This window comes from Haemorhous mexicanus, chromosome 10 (assembly GCF_027477595.1).
Source record: "Haemorhous mexicanus isolate bHaeMex1 chromosome 10, bHaeMex1.pri, whole genome shotgun sequence".
Taxonomy (NCBI): Eukaryota; Metazoa; Chordata; class Aves; order Passeriformes; family Fringillidae; genus Haemorhous; species Haemorhous mexicanus.
The window spans coordinates 23,041,881-23,061,645 of NC_082350.1; the positions used below are offsets into that span (position 1 = coordinate 23,041,881).

The following is a 19,765-nucleotide window of genomic DNA, read 5'->3' on the forward strand; positions in this document are numbered from 1 at the left end:
GGCTGCCCCACATTTAGTTGGAAATAAATGGTCCCTTCCAGCCCAAACCACTCCATGATTTATGAACATTTCAACTGCTGCAGAGGCATGGCTTTTTAAAGGTTTAAATCACAGACCAATGCTATCTTTGCAGAGGTTGAGAATATTCTGGTTTAAGATTCCATGTCTAGTTTTTTATCAGCTTTTAAGAACAATCTGAGAGGTTAAAATCAACATGATATGTTGATATTATGGGATAACATCAACAGCTTCTTAGAATAGTATGAATATGGCTTCAAATAAAGAAATTACTGGATAAGTTGCAAGGATTATAGAATTATTTTAGAACATATGTCAAAAAGATGAAAAACCAAATGAACTTAATTATTCTGCTCCTTGTTGAAAACTGGAGGAAGAGTGAAGTAAATCATGCAAGACAGAACCCTGCAGTATTACACAGCTCAGTTCAAAATGTTTGCCCTGAAAATTTCAAAAGGAATCCAAGCCTGCTCTCCCAGAAAGCAGCAAGCCAGAGCTGCCCACTTTTTCTCTGACAGCTTGATCTACCGTTCCCCCTTTGTTAAACATTTTGAATTCAATTTAGCCTGCTACTTCCAATTAACCAGCACACTCTTACTGCATTATTTGGCATTGAGCAGGCACACATGTTCCTTCAGCTCCTGCCAATGTGAGAAGACAATACCCTGAAGGTGAACCAGGCAATTTGTTGGCAGAACTGGGCTCTGGGAAGGGCCCAAGCAGGCTGATGGGAGGCTGCAGGTGTGTGGTTCCAAATTCCTTCAAAGTGCTCCGTGCCCAAGTCTTCCCAAAATGTCACACTTCACAACCATCCTCTTCCAGCAAGATTAATGCTGTGTTTTGAATATTTCTAATGCTCTGGAGTGCCAGAAAGCTCCATTTGTCAGGCTCAGTCACTGGCCAGGTTGCCCTGCTCAGGGATCATACACAAACCCACTTGGGCACAGGCCATTATTTACCCTACACAAACTACCAAAAGCAGGTGTGATTTCAGCCTGTTTGCTCTGAATGTCAATTAGTTCAGTAGAATAAAGTCTCATCCACAACATAAGCCTGTTGCTTCAAAACTAGCAATGAGGGAAAATCAAGACCAAGTTTTAATGACATGTTTATATTAAGAAAAAATCAGCATCCTTTCACTACAACATGTCTACAACAGAAAGTACAGTACAAACCCAACATACATCCCACACATTTCTTGAAGAGGGATTACAAATTCACAGACACATAATATTGCTATGCAAGTGCTTATTAAGAGCCATAAAAAGAACAGAACGAACAATTTATGCTCTACAAGGCTGAGATTTGGTGTTTACTGCTGGAAATTGCTTTACACAGTGTCAGAATTTAAAGCTGTGACCTTGCAAAAGAATTACTGGGCACTTTTGCAAGAATTACTTGCAAGAATTACTTGCAAAAGTTGCAGCCCATGCGTGCAGCTGCTCAGTCAGCCACAGGTCAACCTGAAAAGTCCTTCAAAAACGAGGGGGCTGAGAAGGTTTCTAACCTAAATATAAAAATATTAACACAAGGATGGGAGGATGGAGGCTTCTTGGTCCACCAGCACTCTCAAAGATTGTTCCTGAGCTTTACTTTGCTCTGATAAGAAGCTAAATTCTAACAGAGTCACTGTTTGATCTGCACAATGAAGCCACGATGGCTCCCAAATGTGTCTTTGCCTCTTCTGGGAAGGACATGAAGGTATTATTTCCATGTTTGTCCCGTTGGCAACTCCTGACACTATGCTGGTTATTACTTACACAAACAGAAACCTGCAGCCAATCAAAATAATATGGTTGGCAAGGAATCTGGGCAAACTTTAATAGCTATGGTTCTTCAACATAAAAAGGATAAAAGTAGAATAATAATTTCTGGCAGGGGAAGCGGGGAATTTTTTAAATTCTGATTGTTTTCCTATGAGGATAGTGTTAGTGAAGTCTAACTTAAAACATGTTGTTCTGGTTTCATGAATTCACAGTGAGCGAGGTTCTGCTGGGCCCACTGAGTTACACTCCACTCCTTCCCACTCCAGCTGAAGTTATCTGGAGCACACAAGGTAAGAGAGGGGGATTTGGCACAGGAGCTGCATGGCTGAAATAACTCCAATGTCTTTCTGAAAAGAGTTATCTGCACGTGCAAGTGCGCTGCAGAGGAATACGCAGAGCTCTCTCTGCAAGAAGTGTGATTAACTTCAGCCTCCTGGGAAATGGGGAGCCAGCAAAGGCATGCACCAAGAGGAAGATGGACATCAATTTAACTATAAACCCCCTTTTCACTGAGTTTTTCACTTCCATTTTCAACAAGCCCCAGTGCTGTGCTCAGGGCTGCATCAGCCTGACATTCTTTCACTGGAATCTGATGAAGCAAATAAGCAGAGTTGTGTTAATTTAGTAGAAACTACACTCACTTGCCACAAAATTAATCTCTGGAAAAGCTGATTTAGTCAGTTTTCCATTAAAAATTTCCATCCTGACTAATAAAGAATACTCTGTAGGCAAAGAATTAGGTAAATCTGTTAAACTGAAGGAGCAGAATCAGAACAGTAATATCAGAAGCAAGTAAACTTCCTTAGTTAGTAGTTAATACTGTAAAGTTGTGACTCTTCTAAAAAATAAAACCTGTAAACAATTTCTCTGCCTTATGAAAAAATAAAAACCAAGATAAGACATTCCAACCATCCCAATCAAAATTCCTCTTTTAACATTTTTGAAATCTTTAATTCTGATTTTTACCTGTATAAGACTGCATTTTGTTTTGGAACAAAAAGCCATGCAGAGCCACAAATCAGAATGGTCTGTTGGATGGCACTGAAGTGAACTTCTTTTCCAAAGGCAATAACATCAAGAAGATAAGAAGCATTTTGAATAAAAAGTCTATTGCATATGGAGTGGTTTGTATGAACTGGCATTTTTTGATTAAAAAAAAAGTTTGCTGAAATATTTCCCAAAGCAGATCTACTAGGGCCTTTTAATTCATTGGCAAAGGCTCAGTATCAGTCACTTAAAATATGTGTTTCATCATGTACCTAAAATTGTGACATCCTTTAAAAACACGTAATACAAAAATCTTTTATTTCTTTATGCTACATATTTACAACTCTATCACCAAGGTACTGTGGAAAATGTAAACAAGTATACATGGGTGTAAATCATATGGCTTGGGAAAGGTTTCCCCTTTGATTAGCTGCTCAAATCACACAACAATCTACAAAAATAAGAGAAAAACAGTACATTTGATATGCTCTGCTGTCTGACAGCAGGGTAAAGGGTTTTGTGCTGCTGAGTAACCACACCAGTCTCTGGGCAGCTGGAAGGAACTGGAATGTCTGAGGTACTGGAATGTGGCCAGTGGATGGGCTGTCCTCAGAAGAGAAGACAAGGCTGTAGCCAACTACCCCTCCTCAGAGATCCACACTGAAAGGATGAGAAGCAGTGGAACAAAGATGAAACGGAAGAAATTCTGATTAGAAACCAGAAAAAAAAAAACAACCCAAAAAACGGGGGAATAAAATGAAATCTCCACTAGGACAGGTTCAAAGAGGTGGTGGGATCTCCATCCTTGGAGATATTCAAAACTAGGTGGGATGAATCTCTGAAATTTGACTTGAATGATGAATCTCTGACACATTTGACTCTGAAGTTGATCAGGCTTTAAAGGGAAGCTCAGACCTCCAGCTTTACTCACTCAGTGATTCTACAAAAAAATCTTAAGTACAGTGTGACACTTGCACTACTGTTGTAGTTTGGCTCTGCAGTAAATACAGGGCTAAGGCCAAAATATGTCAACTGCTCAACTTGAATTGTTCTTCTGCAGCATTTGCTAAGATTATATCCCATTGTCTCACAGGAGATTTACCTTACAGGCTCCTGTTCAGTGAAACTGCCCCCAAATTCACACAATTGTAGGATCAGACTCAGGCCATCACACCTCCAAAAGAACATTTAAAATATCACCTCCTTGCTGAGAGTCACATGCATCTGGGACCATAATTTTGCCACATTTACATTGAATGAACTTTCCAGTGACATTCATTGAGCTCTACAGAAGAAATTAAAAGGGATCAGTATCAGCCCCAGTGATTTTCTGGCTGAAAGCACAGTTGGTTAATTAATTTTGACACATTCACAAATACCTTTTCTTTCAATACCTATGAAGAGATGAATAACAACAATAAGACTTCCATGAAGCTTGGAAAACACCTCCTAAAACTGTATTGCCTCCCATAGGTCACAATTTGAAATAAACTCCCAGGGGAGCAAGTGTCACTTGCTTTGGCCTGGACAGTCATTGACTGCAGATATGTTTAGGACCTGGGGTGAAACATGGGGGAAAATTGTTACCTCACCTTCCCATCCAACCTCCTGGATCCTGCTTCACCAACTCATCACTTACCCAACCACAACAACAAACTTCCTTAGAAATCCCAAGTTACCATCAGTTATTGTCATTTCTTCTCTTGCAAAACAAAACCCTGCTCCTGCAGAGCTGCAGTTTGTTCTGGTGGTGAATGGAGCGTCAGCACAAGAGCTGAACTGCCCATACTCTGTGTCCACCATGGTCCTGATGCCCCTTCTTAAGTGCACTTTTGATACAGAATCAAGTGGTTACTGTACAGATTTTGTAACTCCTAAAGAGAGGTATAAAGAGGCACTCTGAAATCTTTTAGTCTGGTTAACAGAATATTAAAATACAGAACATACATTTCTTTATAATGACATAGTTCTATATCAAAGGAAAACCTGTCTAAACAGGCAAAATAGCACCAAAATGTCTCTGTTTCATGAGGTGGCCACCAGCAGCTGTTGAATGGTATCAGGACTGTTGTGAGGTGACTTGATAAAAAAAATAAATTGCTTAATAAAAGCACAAACTCTAGAGATAGTATCTTTAAGCATCTCTCCTTGCTTACTATGTGCTTTCTCTATTCAAGATAAAACCTTTTCTGCATTAGCAGATACTGTTTGATGAGAAGTGCTGCACAGTTTGGCTTGACAACCCACTGAGAAATTCGTCTGGTAAGATGTGAGAACACAGGGTGCCAGGAGAGTCTGGCAGATGACACCACGCTCTTTGGAAGACAGATTCAGACAGAGACCTTCCAGTCAGTCAAACCAACCAGAAATGCAGAAGATGCTCTTAAATAAATTAACAGTGTATTGAGGACTCTTGTTGGATTGTAGCAGATTCTTCTTCAGCTGCAAGTTCAAAATTAGACTGCATGCTTCTCTAGAACGCACCATTTTATTCAAAGAGGAATTAACTTGATGAATCCCTCTAGTTCATGTGCAATGTGATTTTGCAATGAATCTGTAGAGAAATAATCTGTGGAATACTCTTCAAACTTGGTGCTGGTTGTCAAGTGGGTTTAGAAAGTCCCTGATAGGGAGCGTGGCTCATTCCATGGTGATGTGTTACATGCTGCTTATCCTGATACTCTTTGGAGCTGCTCTGATTAAAAACATGTCCAGGCTTTCAAGAAATGAATTATATTAATACCAGAAAGAATGTCCAGAGTAGATTAATGGAGGGGCAAGAGGCTAGGAATGAGCACATGAAACAGATTCAACTCTTTAAAAGGATCCAGCTACTAAATGGCCTCTGTAGTCTTCCATAAGAAGTGTGAATACTTCAGTACAATTCAAGCTGAATTGAATAACTGTTTTCATATCCAAATTCAAATACCGTCTGTGCATATAAAACAGTTCATTTATTAGTCCAAATGTTACTGTTGCAGAGCTCTTGGAAAAATACTCCCTCTTTCTTGAGCTTGTTCTTCATAAAAAGGAAGCTTTGGAGGGCCACCTAGAGAATTAAGTAGAAACACGGTTTCAGGTCCATATAACCTAATACTGAAATATTGTATAGATTATACAATTTACACTTAAATAATTCAATAAATGGTAGCCTTGAAAAGAAGGTAGAGGAGGGAGTTACAGCAGCCTCCTGACGGAGGCAGAGAGCAGGCAAAACTATAAAACACCTCCAAATCAGAAGGTTCCCAAAGTTTTTCCTAAACTAAAGACGGAATTATGATTACACCGCAAGTGAGAGGAAACTTTCCCTCCGCACTCTATTTCATTAAGAAGAGAAATTATCCAAACAATCCAACGGGTTGACCCTCCCATCCCCACCAACCACCAGCATGGGCCAGAGGTGTTTTACCCCCCCAGGAAAGGCTGCAGCCCCAGGCTGGTTACCTTCTGTGCAGGTTGGCCCCCTCCAGGAGCTGGGGCAGGCGCAGTTCCCGTTGTGGGGATTGCAGCGGGATCTGCCGGCGCACTGGCACCGCAGCGAGCAGCCGGGGCCGTACCTGTCTGGCCTGCACCCTGCAAGGACAGGAGGGTTTGGGACAGGGGGAACACTCCTGGCAGCCTCTCCCTTCTGTGGGATCAGGAAGCTGCTCAGACACCCACATCTGTTCACATTCAAACATGACATTTGGGAAAGGCGGCAGTCATCGAGTTTTGCCTGCCACACGCTCTGCCCAAGCTGCAGCCCAGCTGTCCTGAAGAGTTCCCAGAATGGAAATCATTGCTGGTGTAAAAACAAGGGTTGACAGCCCAACAGAGAACATCTTGGGATCTGCTCAGGAAAGTTGCTGTCAGCATCCTGGATCCACACTATCTCCTGCCCCTGTCCCTCCTGCATGGCTGGGCTGTCAGTACGTGCTGGGCAGGAGCCTTCCCTCACAGAATGTGACACTGAGAATTAATCCATTTTATAGATACTCATGTCTTGCACAATCTGCTGCATCCTGAGAAATTAAACTCACTAAAAAAAAAAATAATCTCACTTCCAAATGCAAACACATTCATACCTAGGCTGGTAAATCCTCACTGCAATTTTTAAAGCATCAGAGGACAGGCAGGACAGGGAAGTGAGCAGCAGGGTCACAAGGCAGGGCGTGAAACACACAGCAAACAAAGGCCCTCTCACCCTCACCTGGCTGAAAAACCCTGTAGCCAGGGAATTTGCCTTCTCCCACGAGCACCCTCAGGTAAATAAAGTCCTGCTGAGCCCTGCAGCCCCAGCACGTGGGAGAACTCGCCCCGTGCGCTCCGAGCTTGGCCTTTTCAATTAGGAAATGTTATGAGAAAAGGTCTCCCCAAACACCTCTGGACCTGATTTTAATTTATGTAATACCACATTTTCATGTTAATAACAATGTGTATTTAAGACATCTGTTTGAAAGTCTGCAATGTTAATTTACTACAGAAAAAGAACGCCCATAAAAGTCTGTTATATTCTCTCTCTCTCTTTTTTTTTTTTTAATTAACATTTTGCCTGTTTAATGGGTGCTTTACCAGAGTTCAAATTAAAATCAGGCCTTTTATCTTTATGGCTGCTGCACAGTCACAGCTGCTCACAGTTATATCACAGATGAACTGAGCCTAATTGAAAATAAAAATGCAAATAAAACCTACCCCATAACAGCTTTTCATGGATGGGGGCTACCCTAGCTGATTTAAGAAAAATAAAAATGACTCGCAGAGTTTGTGAGGAAGAAAACCTCAATTCCCATTTTTGGTGCTGAACTTCCCCCTTGCGTTCCACTTCTGCCTAAAGTTTTACTGGAAAGGCCCAGGGACACCCAGTGCTGGGTGGGCACTGAGGGTGGCTCATGCTCCCACTGCAACAGTGCTGCAGGCTGGGAGCTTCATTTCCTGACCACAGGACACTGCCCAGAGGGAATAAAATGCTTTTCCATTTTAGCTCTGCAAGTTGCACTAAGGCTTAAACTCACAGCAACTTGTATTTGGAGTTTTGGACCAACTTCTCCAAAACTCAAGGCAAATTACATTTTACAGCTGACCCGTGAACAGTTTTGCTATCAGGATATCAATTTAAATATTGATTAAATCAAGAGGTACAAGCCTGCTGATAAAGGTGTTGACAACTACAAAGAGCAATTTTCTACAAACAATGTGTTCTTGAACACTAGCAAATGTCCTTTTACAGTTATTCTGAAACCAACAGGTCAGAGTAGTTTAACAATACACAGTCCAGCCCTTAAAAATATTGCCCTTACCAATGTCACACTTGTCTCCAGTCTTCCCAGGTGGGCAAAGGCACTTCCCAGTCTCTGGATCACAAGGAGCATCTCCACAGTCACACTGATGCTGGCACCCCTCGCCAAACCAGCCCCTGGCACAGCCTGACAGCAAGAGAACACTTTAGATGATGTCTGAGTGGCAGGATGTACATTAAACCCAGAGTTTTCCCAGGATGTCTCAGGGGAAAGCTCATAAATGAAACCAGTGTAAATGCCAAGCTTAATGAAGAAATCAAACACAGTGGAATGGGCATATTATTTATATGAGCTCTCCTTCTGTTGGGGTTGTCTAATCTAACTTCTCAAAGGTATCTCTAAATCTGTCCCAGAAATGTAGCTGGCACTTATTTTTATTTTTAATTAGAACTCTCTAGAAGACTCCTCCATAACACTCAACAGGTTTGACATGCACCTATTTAATAATCTTACTTGGAGTTTTAGAAGCAAATTTAGAATCAGTAAAAGGGACTTATTTTTAATAAATGGCATGTGGAACTCATTGCTGCAAGACATCACGGAGACCAGGACTTTCACTGTATTAATTGGAACCAGATTAGTTAATTTATAAGGGAATGGGAACACCCAGCTGTATAACAGGAAATCTGTCCCAAATTCAGTGTTTTAGGATATTCATTAAGCTCAAAATATGGAAGTGGCTCTCAACAAATATTTCAGTAATTATATGAGATTTGAGTTTTGCTTTTGGGGTTTTTTTTGTGTTTGTTTTTTTTTCTGTTGTTTTTTTTTTTTTTTTTTTAATTTTATTTTTATTTTTTATTTCCCATCAAAGGTGTACCAGTACCTTTTTCACAGTGGACACCATGGTAACCCAAAGGACAAAGGCACTGTCCTGTCACTGCATCACAGCTCGCTCCATTTTTACAGGCACAGGCCTGAAGACAGCCCAGCCCATAAAATCCCAGGGGGCACCCTGAAAAATTAAAATGAAGAAGGTTCATGGAGAAAACCATACACACCATTAAAATCCTCTGTATTCTCTCTGATATTTGCTGGCAGCCAACAAAAAATTATATTTATCCTTAACTCTAATAATGCCATGGGCTTTTAAACTTGTATCACCCAGCATCACAGACATGCAAGATCTGGAAGGAGCTGGATGATCTGGGACATCCCCAGAATTTTAACTGAACCAGTGAGGTGTTTCTTGACTCCTTTGACCCCCCAAACCTGTGACAATTACCCTGAGTGCCTCCACTTACTGTGCTCACAGGAGTGGCCGTAGAAACCCTCGGGGCAGCTGCAGCACCCTGTGAACCTGTCACAGGTGCCATTGTGCTGGCACAGGCAGTCCAGGGAGCAGCCAGCCCCATACTTTCCTGGGAGGCACTCTGCTGGCAGGACATGGACAGAAAAACAGACAAGCAAACAATCACTGCCCTCACCCAGAAAAGCTTGCATTGCCAAGAGATGATACCCAGAGGATTATTTGCAGACCAATGAATATTTGTTATGAAGACTCAAGACTTCTGCATAACTATGATGCATTTACATACTTAGGTGAGAAATCTTTTATGTTATATAGATGTTTGAACAGCAATTTCCTCAGTTTGAACATTCTGACTTTTTCAATTTGTCTTTCCACAGACTCGATGCTGAACCTGCACCATGTGCTGTAAAGCCTTGTAGTGAATAGCATAAATTAGATTTTCTTTTTTCTTTCTTTATCTACAGCAATATTTTCTTTTAGGCACTTAAAAAGTGTGAAAGAAAACACGAAGCTTTTCCTCCTCTGTGTTATCATTGGAGTTCACACTATTCGAATTTCTAATAGAACCAGGAGGATCTTTTTCACACATAGCAACAGTCTGTCCATGTATAATGAGCTATCTGCTTTTACAGAACGAAACACATCTCAAATTACTGAAAGCCAAGTCACACAGAAGGGACTGTGCCAATATAATTAACCTCAGTTTCATCTCTGAATAAGTTAACTTCCCACTGCTGGGATAATTTGAATCTGGGCAGACGAACTTAAACGAGTGTGGCCGTCCAAACAATCAGATTGAGAACCCTGCAAATGCCAGACAGGATCTTCCAGTAACATCATATCTAATCTATTAAAAGGATGCCTGATTAGCTGTCTTTGATTTCCAGTCACAACACACTCAAACCCACACTGCTGTGGAGATCAAAACTCTATTTTCCAATAAAATTTCACTCCCTCTGTCAAAAGATAAATAGTGAGGTTCTCTCTAGTGATACAACACACAGCTCCTTATGCAGTGTGTGCATGTCTGCCCCCGTGCTCCACTCCAGAGATGTTTTATCTATGAGATGCACCCACAATCCACTCCTCCATGTGGGGACACCTGCACCACCCTGCTGAGCCTTGGCAGCCCCAACTCAGCCCATGGGTGATGACAGAGATCTCCAGGAACAGGCAAAGGGAGATGACCACAGGTGGCCTTTGCTAGGTCACCCAGACATTGGTTAACTGCAAATGCTTTAGAGCCTGTGCCCAGAGAGCATTCACTGCCTACTGAACCCTCACAGCACTCACACTGTGAGCACTGCATCTTCCCTGTCCTCCCTGCTCCTCCTCTGCACACAGACCCACGGCAGGGCTCTGAGTCTCCTCAGACGCAGAGTGGAACAGCTGCACCTCAGAATGCTGCTAAAAACTGTCATTTCTAGATGACACTTTTATATAGGGACACTCCCCTGTAACAACCAGCTCTTGGTATAGATACATATGGAGTTTGAGGTGAATATTTGAGGTGTCAGAGACAGAAGTGCTGCAAATCAGAGCCTGGGAGGGTATTGGGGAGCTTGAACCAAGGCAGTTATGATTTAATGATGACATTTGTCTTGAATGTGTGCTTAGAACTATTGACTTGCATTTCATACCAGTAAACTTGTGGTTTCCTGAGCATTCAAGTCCATGACTATACAGATATCTCTCACCTACAGAGAAAAATAGGAACACAGAAATGCAGAATGGTTTCTGGGAGATGGACAGGACAGTTGTGGAAAGACTGGGCTGACAGGAGAGATTCTGGAATAGGAAATGAGCTTATTCTCTTAGTGTGCTTTGTCTTACACAAGGGACAGGTGTCATGGAGAATAAGGGTGAGTGAGCAGGACAATCTCCATTGCTTTGGACAGATGCTGTCAGAACACCTGGGAAGTCTACACATGGGAAGCTCAAATCCAGTCCAGAGTCAAATGAAAGAGAACACAACCAGTGAGGAGGAAGACATAGGCTTCTCCTGCTCTGAGGATCACATGGAAGAAGACAAAACCCAATATGCCTATAGATAAAAGAACACAAAAGTTGGACTGGAGAAGAAAGAGTGAAGAAGAAATAAGGAGTGTGCAAGGGAATACATGAGCAGGATTCAGGAGGAAAAATGTCTTTGAAAAAAGACCTGAAGCTCTAACTAGGGGCAGTTCTGAAACTGTCCTTGTCTGTGGGTATCTGGGGACACTGCAAACCCCAGCTGTACAAATCCACTGCCACGGAAGCAGGAAATCACCTTCCTCACAGGATCTTCCTGTCCAGCCGAGCCCACAGGTGCAGTTGCCATCCATGGGGTCACAGATGCCACCGTTCTGACAGGTACACGTCCCCTGGCAGTTGGGGCCATATTGTCCCTGGGGACACACTACAGAGAATTAACAAAGTTTGAAAAAACCCAAAAATTAGCACCCCAAGGAAAGGATGAAGGTGACAGGGAATAAATACAAACACATGCTCCCCACACGTATCCCAAGTGATTAGGGTCTCCCTAGGGTGGTGGGACACCACCATGATTATTATTAGTTTCCATGATTATTATCAGTTTCACCCAAACACTCTGTCCTGACATAGCCCCCCAGCTTCCTGGAGAACCCAGTGCCCCAGATGGGTGGCAGGGAGGTGTGGGCAGGATTAGGCTGGGTGATGGAGCGGGGAGGGACAGAGGCTGAATGCCCCAAACCACAGCCTTATCAGCAAAGGCCCTGGCTCTGAACAATGTCTGGCACTGAGTTTATTTGCTGGGTACTTTAAGTGTGTCACCCTCTGGCGAGGTGACCTGGTCCTGCTTTGTTACCTTGCCGACAGGCAGGTCCCGTGCGGCCGGGGGCACAGGTGCACTCGCCAGTCCGTGGGTCACACTGGCCTCTGCCACAGGCACAGAGCTGGGCACAGTCCTTCCCATACCAGCTCTCAGGGCAGGCTGAGGGAACACAGGATTTGTTAAACACCCACAGGATCCAAGGGCAGTTTTCATTTTTAACACAGCCACAATCTTAGGGGAAGGGCTGGTTTTGTTTTCATTCCCCCTAATGCACTTCAAAGCATCAACCATGAGGCTAGAACCCACCCAAAGACACAACAGCTTTACCTTCTGAGGCTACTTGTGATTATAAATATAATCCATGATTTCACATGGAATATTTACTGTCTTTCCTATCAGAAGAGTGAATGTACAACTGAAATATCAGCTGCTCATCCTTCCAGCTTAAAACATCTTTCCTTCCTTAATACCGATGCTGCTCAGCAATGAAGAGCAAAGCTATGGGCAACCAAACATTCAAACATTGCCCCTCTGTGAATAAGCTGAAGAGAACTTCACAGAGACCAGACCACAGAAATTCAGCCACAGCATTTAGCTGTGAAACAGAGAAGTAACAGTAGGGTTGCCATGGAGTCTTTACCAGTTTTGCCATGACAAAACTTGATCTTTTTCCCATTTATTGAAACTAATGGCACCATAGCGTGAAGCAAAATATTGAGATAATTTCTCAACCTCGAAATTTTGGACAGGAAGAAGGAACTTGAGCAATTCATGCTGAGCTGGCTCTAGAAATAAACTTGGGCAAGCAGGTTGTATTCCTGGGGTAAGTGTCCTCGCTTCTATGCATGCAGGAGTGAGGGAAAATATTTTGCAAGAGATTTTTTTACAAAGCTGGAATCCTGATTTACAATTCAAGGAAGAGGTAGCTGGGATCTGTCTGTTTTTCTTCAGACAAGCTCTTATGCAAATGATCCTCTTTGCTGTGTTTTGACAGAAGCAGAACATGAATGTTGGCTTACTTTTGCTGCAGTTGGCTCCGATGAAACCGGGAGCGCAATCACAAGTTCCTGACGCGGGGTCACAGCGGCCTCCGTTCATGCATTTACAGGGATTTTGGCAGTTTGAACCATAAGTACCTTCTGGACACCCTGTTTTAAAAGAAAAAATATCCAGCAATTAGGTTAGGTTGCTCCTGGGCCTGTTGCATTTCATGTCTTAAGCACTTTGTTGCTTTCGATCAAAGTTTGATTTTCATTTTCTAATGTTATTCACTTCCAGAGGGCCAGTAGTAGGCATTGAGGAGCAGATGACTCCTTTGGACAAAGTGCCCTTGGGACAGCTCTGATTGCACTGTCAAATCCTGGAGAGCTGGACTGACTGCTGCTGACTCCTGGCTCTGTGCTCTCCCACTCCCCTCATGTGACAGTAGCAAGAAAAGCAAGCCTCATTCTACAGAGGTTTTCCTCTTGGGATTTCTGTTCCAAATGAATGCATTCCCTCTTTCCCTCCTACACAGGAGAGATGGGGTCATTCTCCCTCTTCCTTTGGGCAGCAGCCACCTGGTTTGTCCAAGTCAGTGAGAAGCTGTGAGCCATTTCCATCTCTTTTAGCAGCTGTTTCATGGATATGGGGTAGGTCACGTCTTCTTACAATGTGTAAGTTGGAGAAAGTTGGTTTCCTCTATAATCTACTCCTTCCCTGCAAACTGGAGCTGGCATTGTTAGTGGTTGCCCTGGGAGGTTGTGGATTCCCCATCCTTGGAAATGTTCAAGGCCAGGCTGGACAGGGCTTGGAGCAACCTGAGATAATGGAAGGTGGATGGGCTTTAAGCTCCCTTCCAACCCTGTGGATGGAAGACCATGAAAATGGTGCACATGGCAGCAACTCAGAATTTCAGAAGACACCACCTCAGAAGATAGATATGGGAGGAACATTATTTAAATGCAAAGCCAGAAAATTCTCTGAGAAAAAAAAAAAAAAGGCAGCTGTATTTTGTAAGAACCACAAGAATCACCACACCTGGATGGATTGCTGAGCCAGTGGTACATGGCAACAAACTGTCTATGGAGAGTTTTCCAGGGGCAGTGAGGATTTCTGGTTACTTTTTGGACAGCTAATGTTCAAGGAGAATTGAACAAAAGATCAGGAAGATGTAAATGCATTTGCCACGCTTGCATCTTCTAGATAATCTATAGTGATGGAGGCTGGAACTGAGGGGAAGAGATGGGCAGAGCTGCTGGGCACGTGCACCAGTGAACCTCCAGTGTGTCACCTCTGAACTCTGGAAATTCAGGTTATTCTCCTAATTTTCCAGTGTATTGGAAGAAGGAGTAGCTGGTGCTCGAGCAGCATGATCATCATCCAACAGTTCCACTTGTGCTACTATCTCCAAATGTCATTTCTTTGCTCACCCCTTCCTTCTCTTCCCTGGCAGAAGGAAAGTCTGTGGCTACTTTAGAAACCTGGTTGAAAATATATTTGCTCACGTCTCCAAGCAACAGATCCCTTGCAATCTGTGCATAAATAACTTCATGTATTCTGTCTTTCCTAAAGGCAGGAAAGCAGGGCCTGAGTGGCTGAAGAAATCTCTGGCTTTTCTGAACTATTCAATAGTGAGGGAGAGCTTATGGGAAGCTTTGAAGGGGTGCCTTTTGAAATAAAACTGAACATTGGCTTCTGCTCAAACCAGGATAGCAGATCATCAGGACTAAGCAGATACATGCTTTTATAACGTGCAGATACTCTCCCCAGCCCTTCCCAAACACAGACTCTTCTCAATGAATGCTCTGTCATCAGTGCTTCCATCTGCCAGGACGCACAATCTGTTCCATGTGCAAGCCCTGGCACCAAGGAGTGAGCCCTGCAAAACCCCCTTCATTCCCACCAAGACTTGAAGTTCAGGACTCATCCAGATTCAATAATTTAATTACTCTACATGAGTTTCTCTTTTTCTCCTTCTTTTCCTTTTGGTGATCATTTGGATTTTCTCCTTTTTTAAAAATTTCTGTCTCCCAGACTCCAGAAGATGCTGCTTCTCCCTGGCAAGGCTTTCAGAGCTATTCCTTAGCTCAAGGCTAGCAGTAGCTGCTCCATGACTGAACGGGATGCAGTCATTCCCTCCCTCCCAAATTCTTTGTCCTTGCAGTATTTCCCGTGTTTTGGCTCGAGAAGGAGCAGCACATGCAGGGCATGTTCAGCTGCTGCACCGTGCACATGCTCAATAACAAGGCCACCTCATCTGTTAGTACTTTGCAGAAGAATTTTGATGCAGATAACGAGGGCAATTTGCACCATGTCTCTCCATTTCAGTAGGCTCTGCCTTTGCAAAGAGGGCTATTCTTGCACCACCAGTTATCTCATAAAGACATTTTCTAATTTAACAGTTTCCTGTGCTTCTGACTTATGTTTTTTTTTCTGTGAACAAAAGAGTGGCAGCCAGATTTCCACCTCATTTCCTGATTTTCCTTCTGCTTTGAGTGGGTTTGTCATGACCAAGAGCTCCTAAATCTTTCCATAGCAATTGCACACACTGAGGTTTTCTGACCAAGGCTATTAAATCACATTGTCAAATAATCCCTTCTGACACATCCTGTCACCTTCAGCTTGAGGGTGAAGCTGTTGAGATCTTTCTGGCTCTGGGTACTCCCAGCCCAGTCAATGTCACAGAAACATACCATGCTTTTTTTTAAAATAATTTCACCACCACTTACTGCTTTTTACTCCTTTTAACAAGTAGATCTGCCCATCCACCAAGTTATGGACAAGTGATGGGAGCCTTATTGCTAGTTTTTCTGCTTCCTCTGCACCATGCCAAGAGACTTTTTCAGCTCCTCACTCCAAAATTTGTGAACATGAAAGCCCCGTTGCTCTTGGCTCCTGGAAATTTGACTTCCCGGCCAACTACACCTTTTATAGATACTTTCTTGAACCTCTTTTCATAAATACAGCAACAGTTGCCAGAAACTGTTTCCAGCAGCATCCAACCACATGTTGACTGGACCAGAGCCCGTTTGGGAGCGGCTCCCCGGGCTGGTTTAACATTCCATCGAGAGCTTCTTCACCCTGGAGCAGCCCCAGCTTTCCCTGCAGGGAGGACAGCAGGAGCTTGGAGTATTCCCACCAAAGTCACACCAGCCATCCTTGGTTTTCAGTCAGCCACTTCAGAATCAGGCCCACAATCTCTCCCTCCACTGACCTGAATTTACAATTAACTGTTCTCCTCCTACTTTTTGTGTCTCTTTATGAGTGGCACAGGGGACAACAGGAATAACACCAACATAAATGAGTATTTTTATATGAGCTTCCATAATTTAATTATTTCTCCAATAAATGTCTAACAAACCCATGTTCAAGAATTTGCTGTACATTTTTCAGAGTACAAAACACCATGAAATCTCAAATCTCATACGCTTTAATCCCAGCCACACAGAAATCCACGGCAAAAATCCCCCCTGAATGCAGCAAAACTCATTTTATTTTGCAATGAGTCTTTTTATATCTTTTGTATCAGAACATCAGTGTAATTGTTTAAGCATTAAATTTTAAAATTCTGTAATAATACCTGAAGTATCTAAGTAAGTTTGAGGACGTTTACTGTAATGAGAGATTTAGTGCTACACGCACAGGTAATGACTACTGAGAAATTGCTACATAAAGGTAATAGGCTGACCATGATTAAGTCTTTTAAAATGATCCTGTTAAATAGTTGATCTCCACTACTGCTTTACTACAACATTTATTATAATCTAATGTATAATGGATCCAGATGGCTCCAGCCCCAGTGTTGAAGGCCAGGTTTCGATCTCACTTACAGCAAAAACTGATGCACAGCGGAGGACAGAATCAATCCTTTGTATTTTATTTATAATTTGTATTTTAAAGAATAACTTGTGATGATGTGATGGCAATACAAAGGCCCATCTCTAAAGTGAGTCTTTCCCCTATTTCTGCTCAAGGAATAAAACACTGGTTTAACCCTTACTGGGGCTGTGCATGTGACAGCTGGCTTTTGTCACCCCAAAAGGCAATTAAGCCAAACAGAGCTGTGCTGGATTCCCAAGAAAGGGAAATCAGCACTCACCAAAGAGAAAAAACTGAGCAAGAAAGACAACAGCTTTTTATTTTTTTCCCTTTTTTTCTTCTCTAAATGAGACTACTACAAGCCGTGGAGTAAAACGAAAATTAAAGCTGTAAATAAAAAGGTAATTAACTGTCTCCTTTATTGGCTGCTTTGGTATATGTTTCTTATCAGTTGCCACATTCCACCAAAAACAACTTTACAGATGTCCTAAAATACCAGCATGAGCCATGTGGATCTGGGAATATTTTTTATGATGGAGCATTGGGCCAACTGGCATTTTGTCCTCTACACTAGTCACCATTTTTCAATCCAGAGTAACAGTTGGTTTAATTTGATTGTACCTCAGAAGGCTCTGCAACTGAAAGGACTTTATGAATCACTTGGATTTATTGCCAATTTCAGCTTGTTGTTTTCTCATAACCATTTGTCCTTACTTGAGCACGCAGAGATTTCGGGAAGTATTTTGGACTTGGTATTTGGAAATGAGAGAGCTGCACAAAATCCAGGTGTAGCTGAGAGAATGATCTTTACATTCTTTAGTGTGGCATGAAATTGGGAAGAATTTAGCAGGTAAATCTGGTGGGTTTAAAAATAATTTGAAGGACTGAATTAATTACATTTTTGAACAAACATTATAAATTATTTTTTTTAGAATTTTTTTAAATTAAAAAAAATAAAATTAATTCCTTGCAATAATACAACTACTTTTCTTAGTGTAAATTAACACACCCTATGCTTACTTCCTATACTATAACTTATTTGTAATACTATAACTTTTATACTCTAATTAGCCTCTACTTCTCTCAGTCACAGATGAACCCAAAACTCCAGCAGATGTCCTGCAAGACTCAGTTCTCTGTCAGAAAGGCAGAAACCCCCAAAAATACTCACGGAGGTGGCAGTGGGCCCCATGGTAGCCCGGGCTGCAGGAGCAGTGGCCGGTGACAGGGTGACATTCCTGATTCTCAGCAGAGCACTGGCACACTCCCTGACAGTCCTGCCCATAGGTGCCTGCTGGACAAGCTTTGGGAAGAAGAAATGCAAACCAATAAATTAAATTTGTCTTGGTAAATATAGTGCTCAAACAAAGAGTGGGCTGAAATTTATTAAATAAAATCCCTGCCTACGGAATGACACTCTCCTCCGGGACTTTGGATTTATTACATTTACTTGGGGGTTACTTGAATGCTTGATTTTGTTTTGTTCAGTCAATTTGTGCCCAACTGTCAAGGGCCAGATACAATTTTCTTGTCACTAGAAAAAAAAATCATAGGGAAATGTCAGGTGAAATTGACTAAAATAACAGTATAATTCCCAAGGGATCAGGCGTGTGGATAAAGACATTCTACCTTTTGCAGGGAGTTTAAACTTGCAAAGCTGCTGAAACATCAACATCAACAGGTTTCATTCTGCCTGCTGACAGCCACATTGCCTACAGGTTTTGGACCTTCCACGTTTAATTCTTACATCTCATTTCCATTAAGATGCCCTGGTTGTGGGTCAGCATTTAGAGTCCTCTGGAGGAGGGTCATGGACACCAATGTCAGTCCTTTCAATTCTTATTTACTGCTGGCTCTCCTTTGGCTAAAGCAGGGCTCAGGCAAAGTTTTGTAGGGAGGAACAAAATCAGAGCTGCAGCTGGGGTCAAAACAGGAGCCTGCTTCCAAATACAGCTCTGGGGGACTGAATTCCATGCTACGAAAGCAGAAAATGTCCTTTCCATGAGCTCTGAGAGCAGGAATAGATAGCCTAGCCCAGGGACAAGGCCAGCAGAAGCTGAGCTGCTGCTTTACTGGCTGTGGGCAGGGCAGGGATGCACTGGCACATCCTCAGCCTCTTTGGGGCCAGTTCAGCCCCTGGCTGCTCCCTGCCAGCCCAACAGCTGCAAACACAGAGAGGGCAAACCCCAGCAGCCCAAACAGAGCTCAGAGCTGGCCAAACCACCTGGGTGAGGGACAAGCACCCTTGGCCATCTCCCCTCCCGTCGGGTTTCTGTCTCCTCCCTCTTCAGGCACCCCACCACCACATTGTGATTCAACAAACAGGTTATGAACGAGCTGGCAAGGGAAGCATTTGTGCCGTGCCCAGGAACTCACCCTTGTGGCAGCCGTGGCCGGTGACTCCCGGGGGACATCCGCAGGCGCCCGTCAGGTGGTGGCAGGGCCGTCCCGCGGGGCAGCGGCACCGCCGCGCGCACCCCGCGCCGTGGCGGCCCGGCAGGCAGGCTGCAGGGGACACCAACCCCGTCAGGGCCAGCAGAGGGGACAAAGACACCTGCTGCAGCCCTGCTCACTGAGAATTTCACACTGTCTGCGCTGACCGCCAAGAGAACACTGCGCTTGACCTGAGGCCGTGGGGAAGGCTTCCAAAATGGAATGATGGAACTGGGATTGTGGGTGTGTAATTTGAATAGAAGTGTGTGGTATCACATGGTGGAAAACTTTGAGTTTAAAGTATTAAGAGATAAAGTTTTAGAATACAGTAATATTTATTATCAAATATATTTAGAATATAGCATATAAAGAATATATATTTCTATATGTATCTATATGTAGGAAAGGCATTTTGTGCTGTTCTTGTGAGCCAGTGAAG

At 43.0% G+C, this 19,765-nt stretch overlaps 1 protein-coding gene across 1 annotated transcript in view; it reads right to left on the reverse strand.

Moving 5' to 3' along the window:
• Nucleotides 1–1,113: 1,113 nt before the first annotated feature.
• The window catches only part of LOC132331896 (multiple epidermal growth factor-like domains protein 6), a 188,383-nt gene continuing 169,731 nt past the window's right edge, over nt 1,114–19,765 (reverse strand). Inside the window, exons 28-37 of the mRNA XM_059855817.1 lie at nt 19,270–19,398; nt 18,065–18,196; nt 13,113–13,241; nt 12,127–12,252; nt 11,569–11,697; nt 9,292–9,420; nt 8,874–9,002; nt 8,048–8,173; nt 6,216–6,344; nt 1,114–5,820 (exon numbers count right to left, since the gene is read on the reverse strand). Coding sequence (XP_059711800.1) covers nt 5,741–5,820; nt 6,216–6,344; nt 8,048–8,173; nt 8,874–9,002; nt 9,292–9,420; nt 11,569–11,697; nt 12,127–12,252; nt 13,113–13,241; nt 18,065–18,196; nt 19,270–19,398 — 1,238 coding nt within the window. The 3' untranslated portion in view covers nt 1,114–5,740. The remainder of the gene's footprint in view (nt 5,821–6,215; nt 6,345–8,047; nt 8,174–8,873; nt 9,003–9,291; nt 9,421–11,568; nt 11,698–12,126; nt 12,253–13,112; nt 13,242–18,064; nt 18,197–19,269; nt 19,399–19,765) is intronic.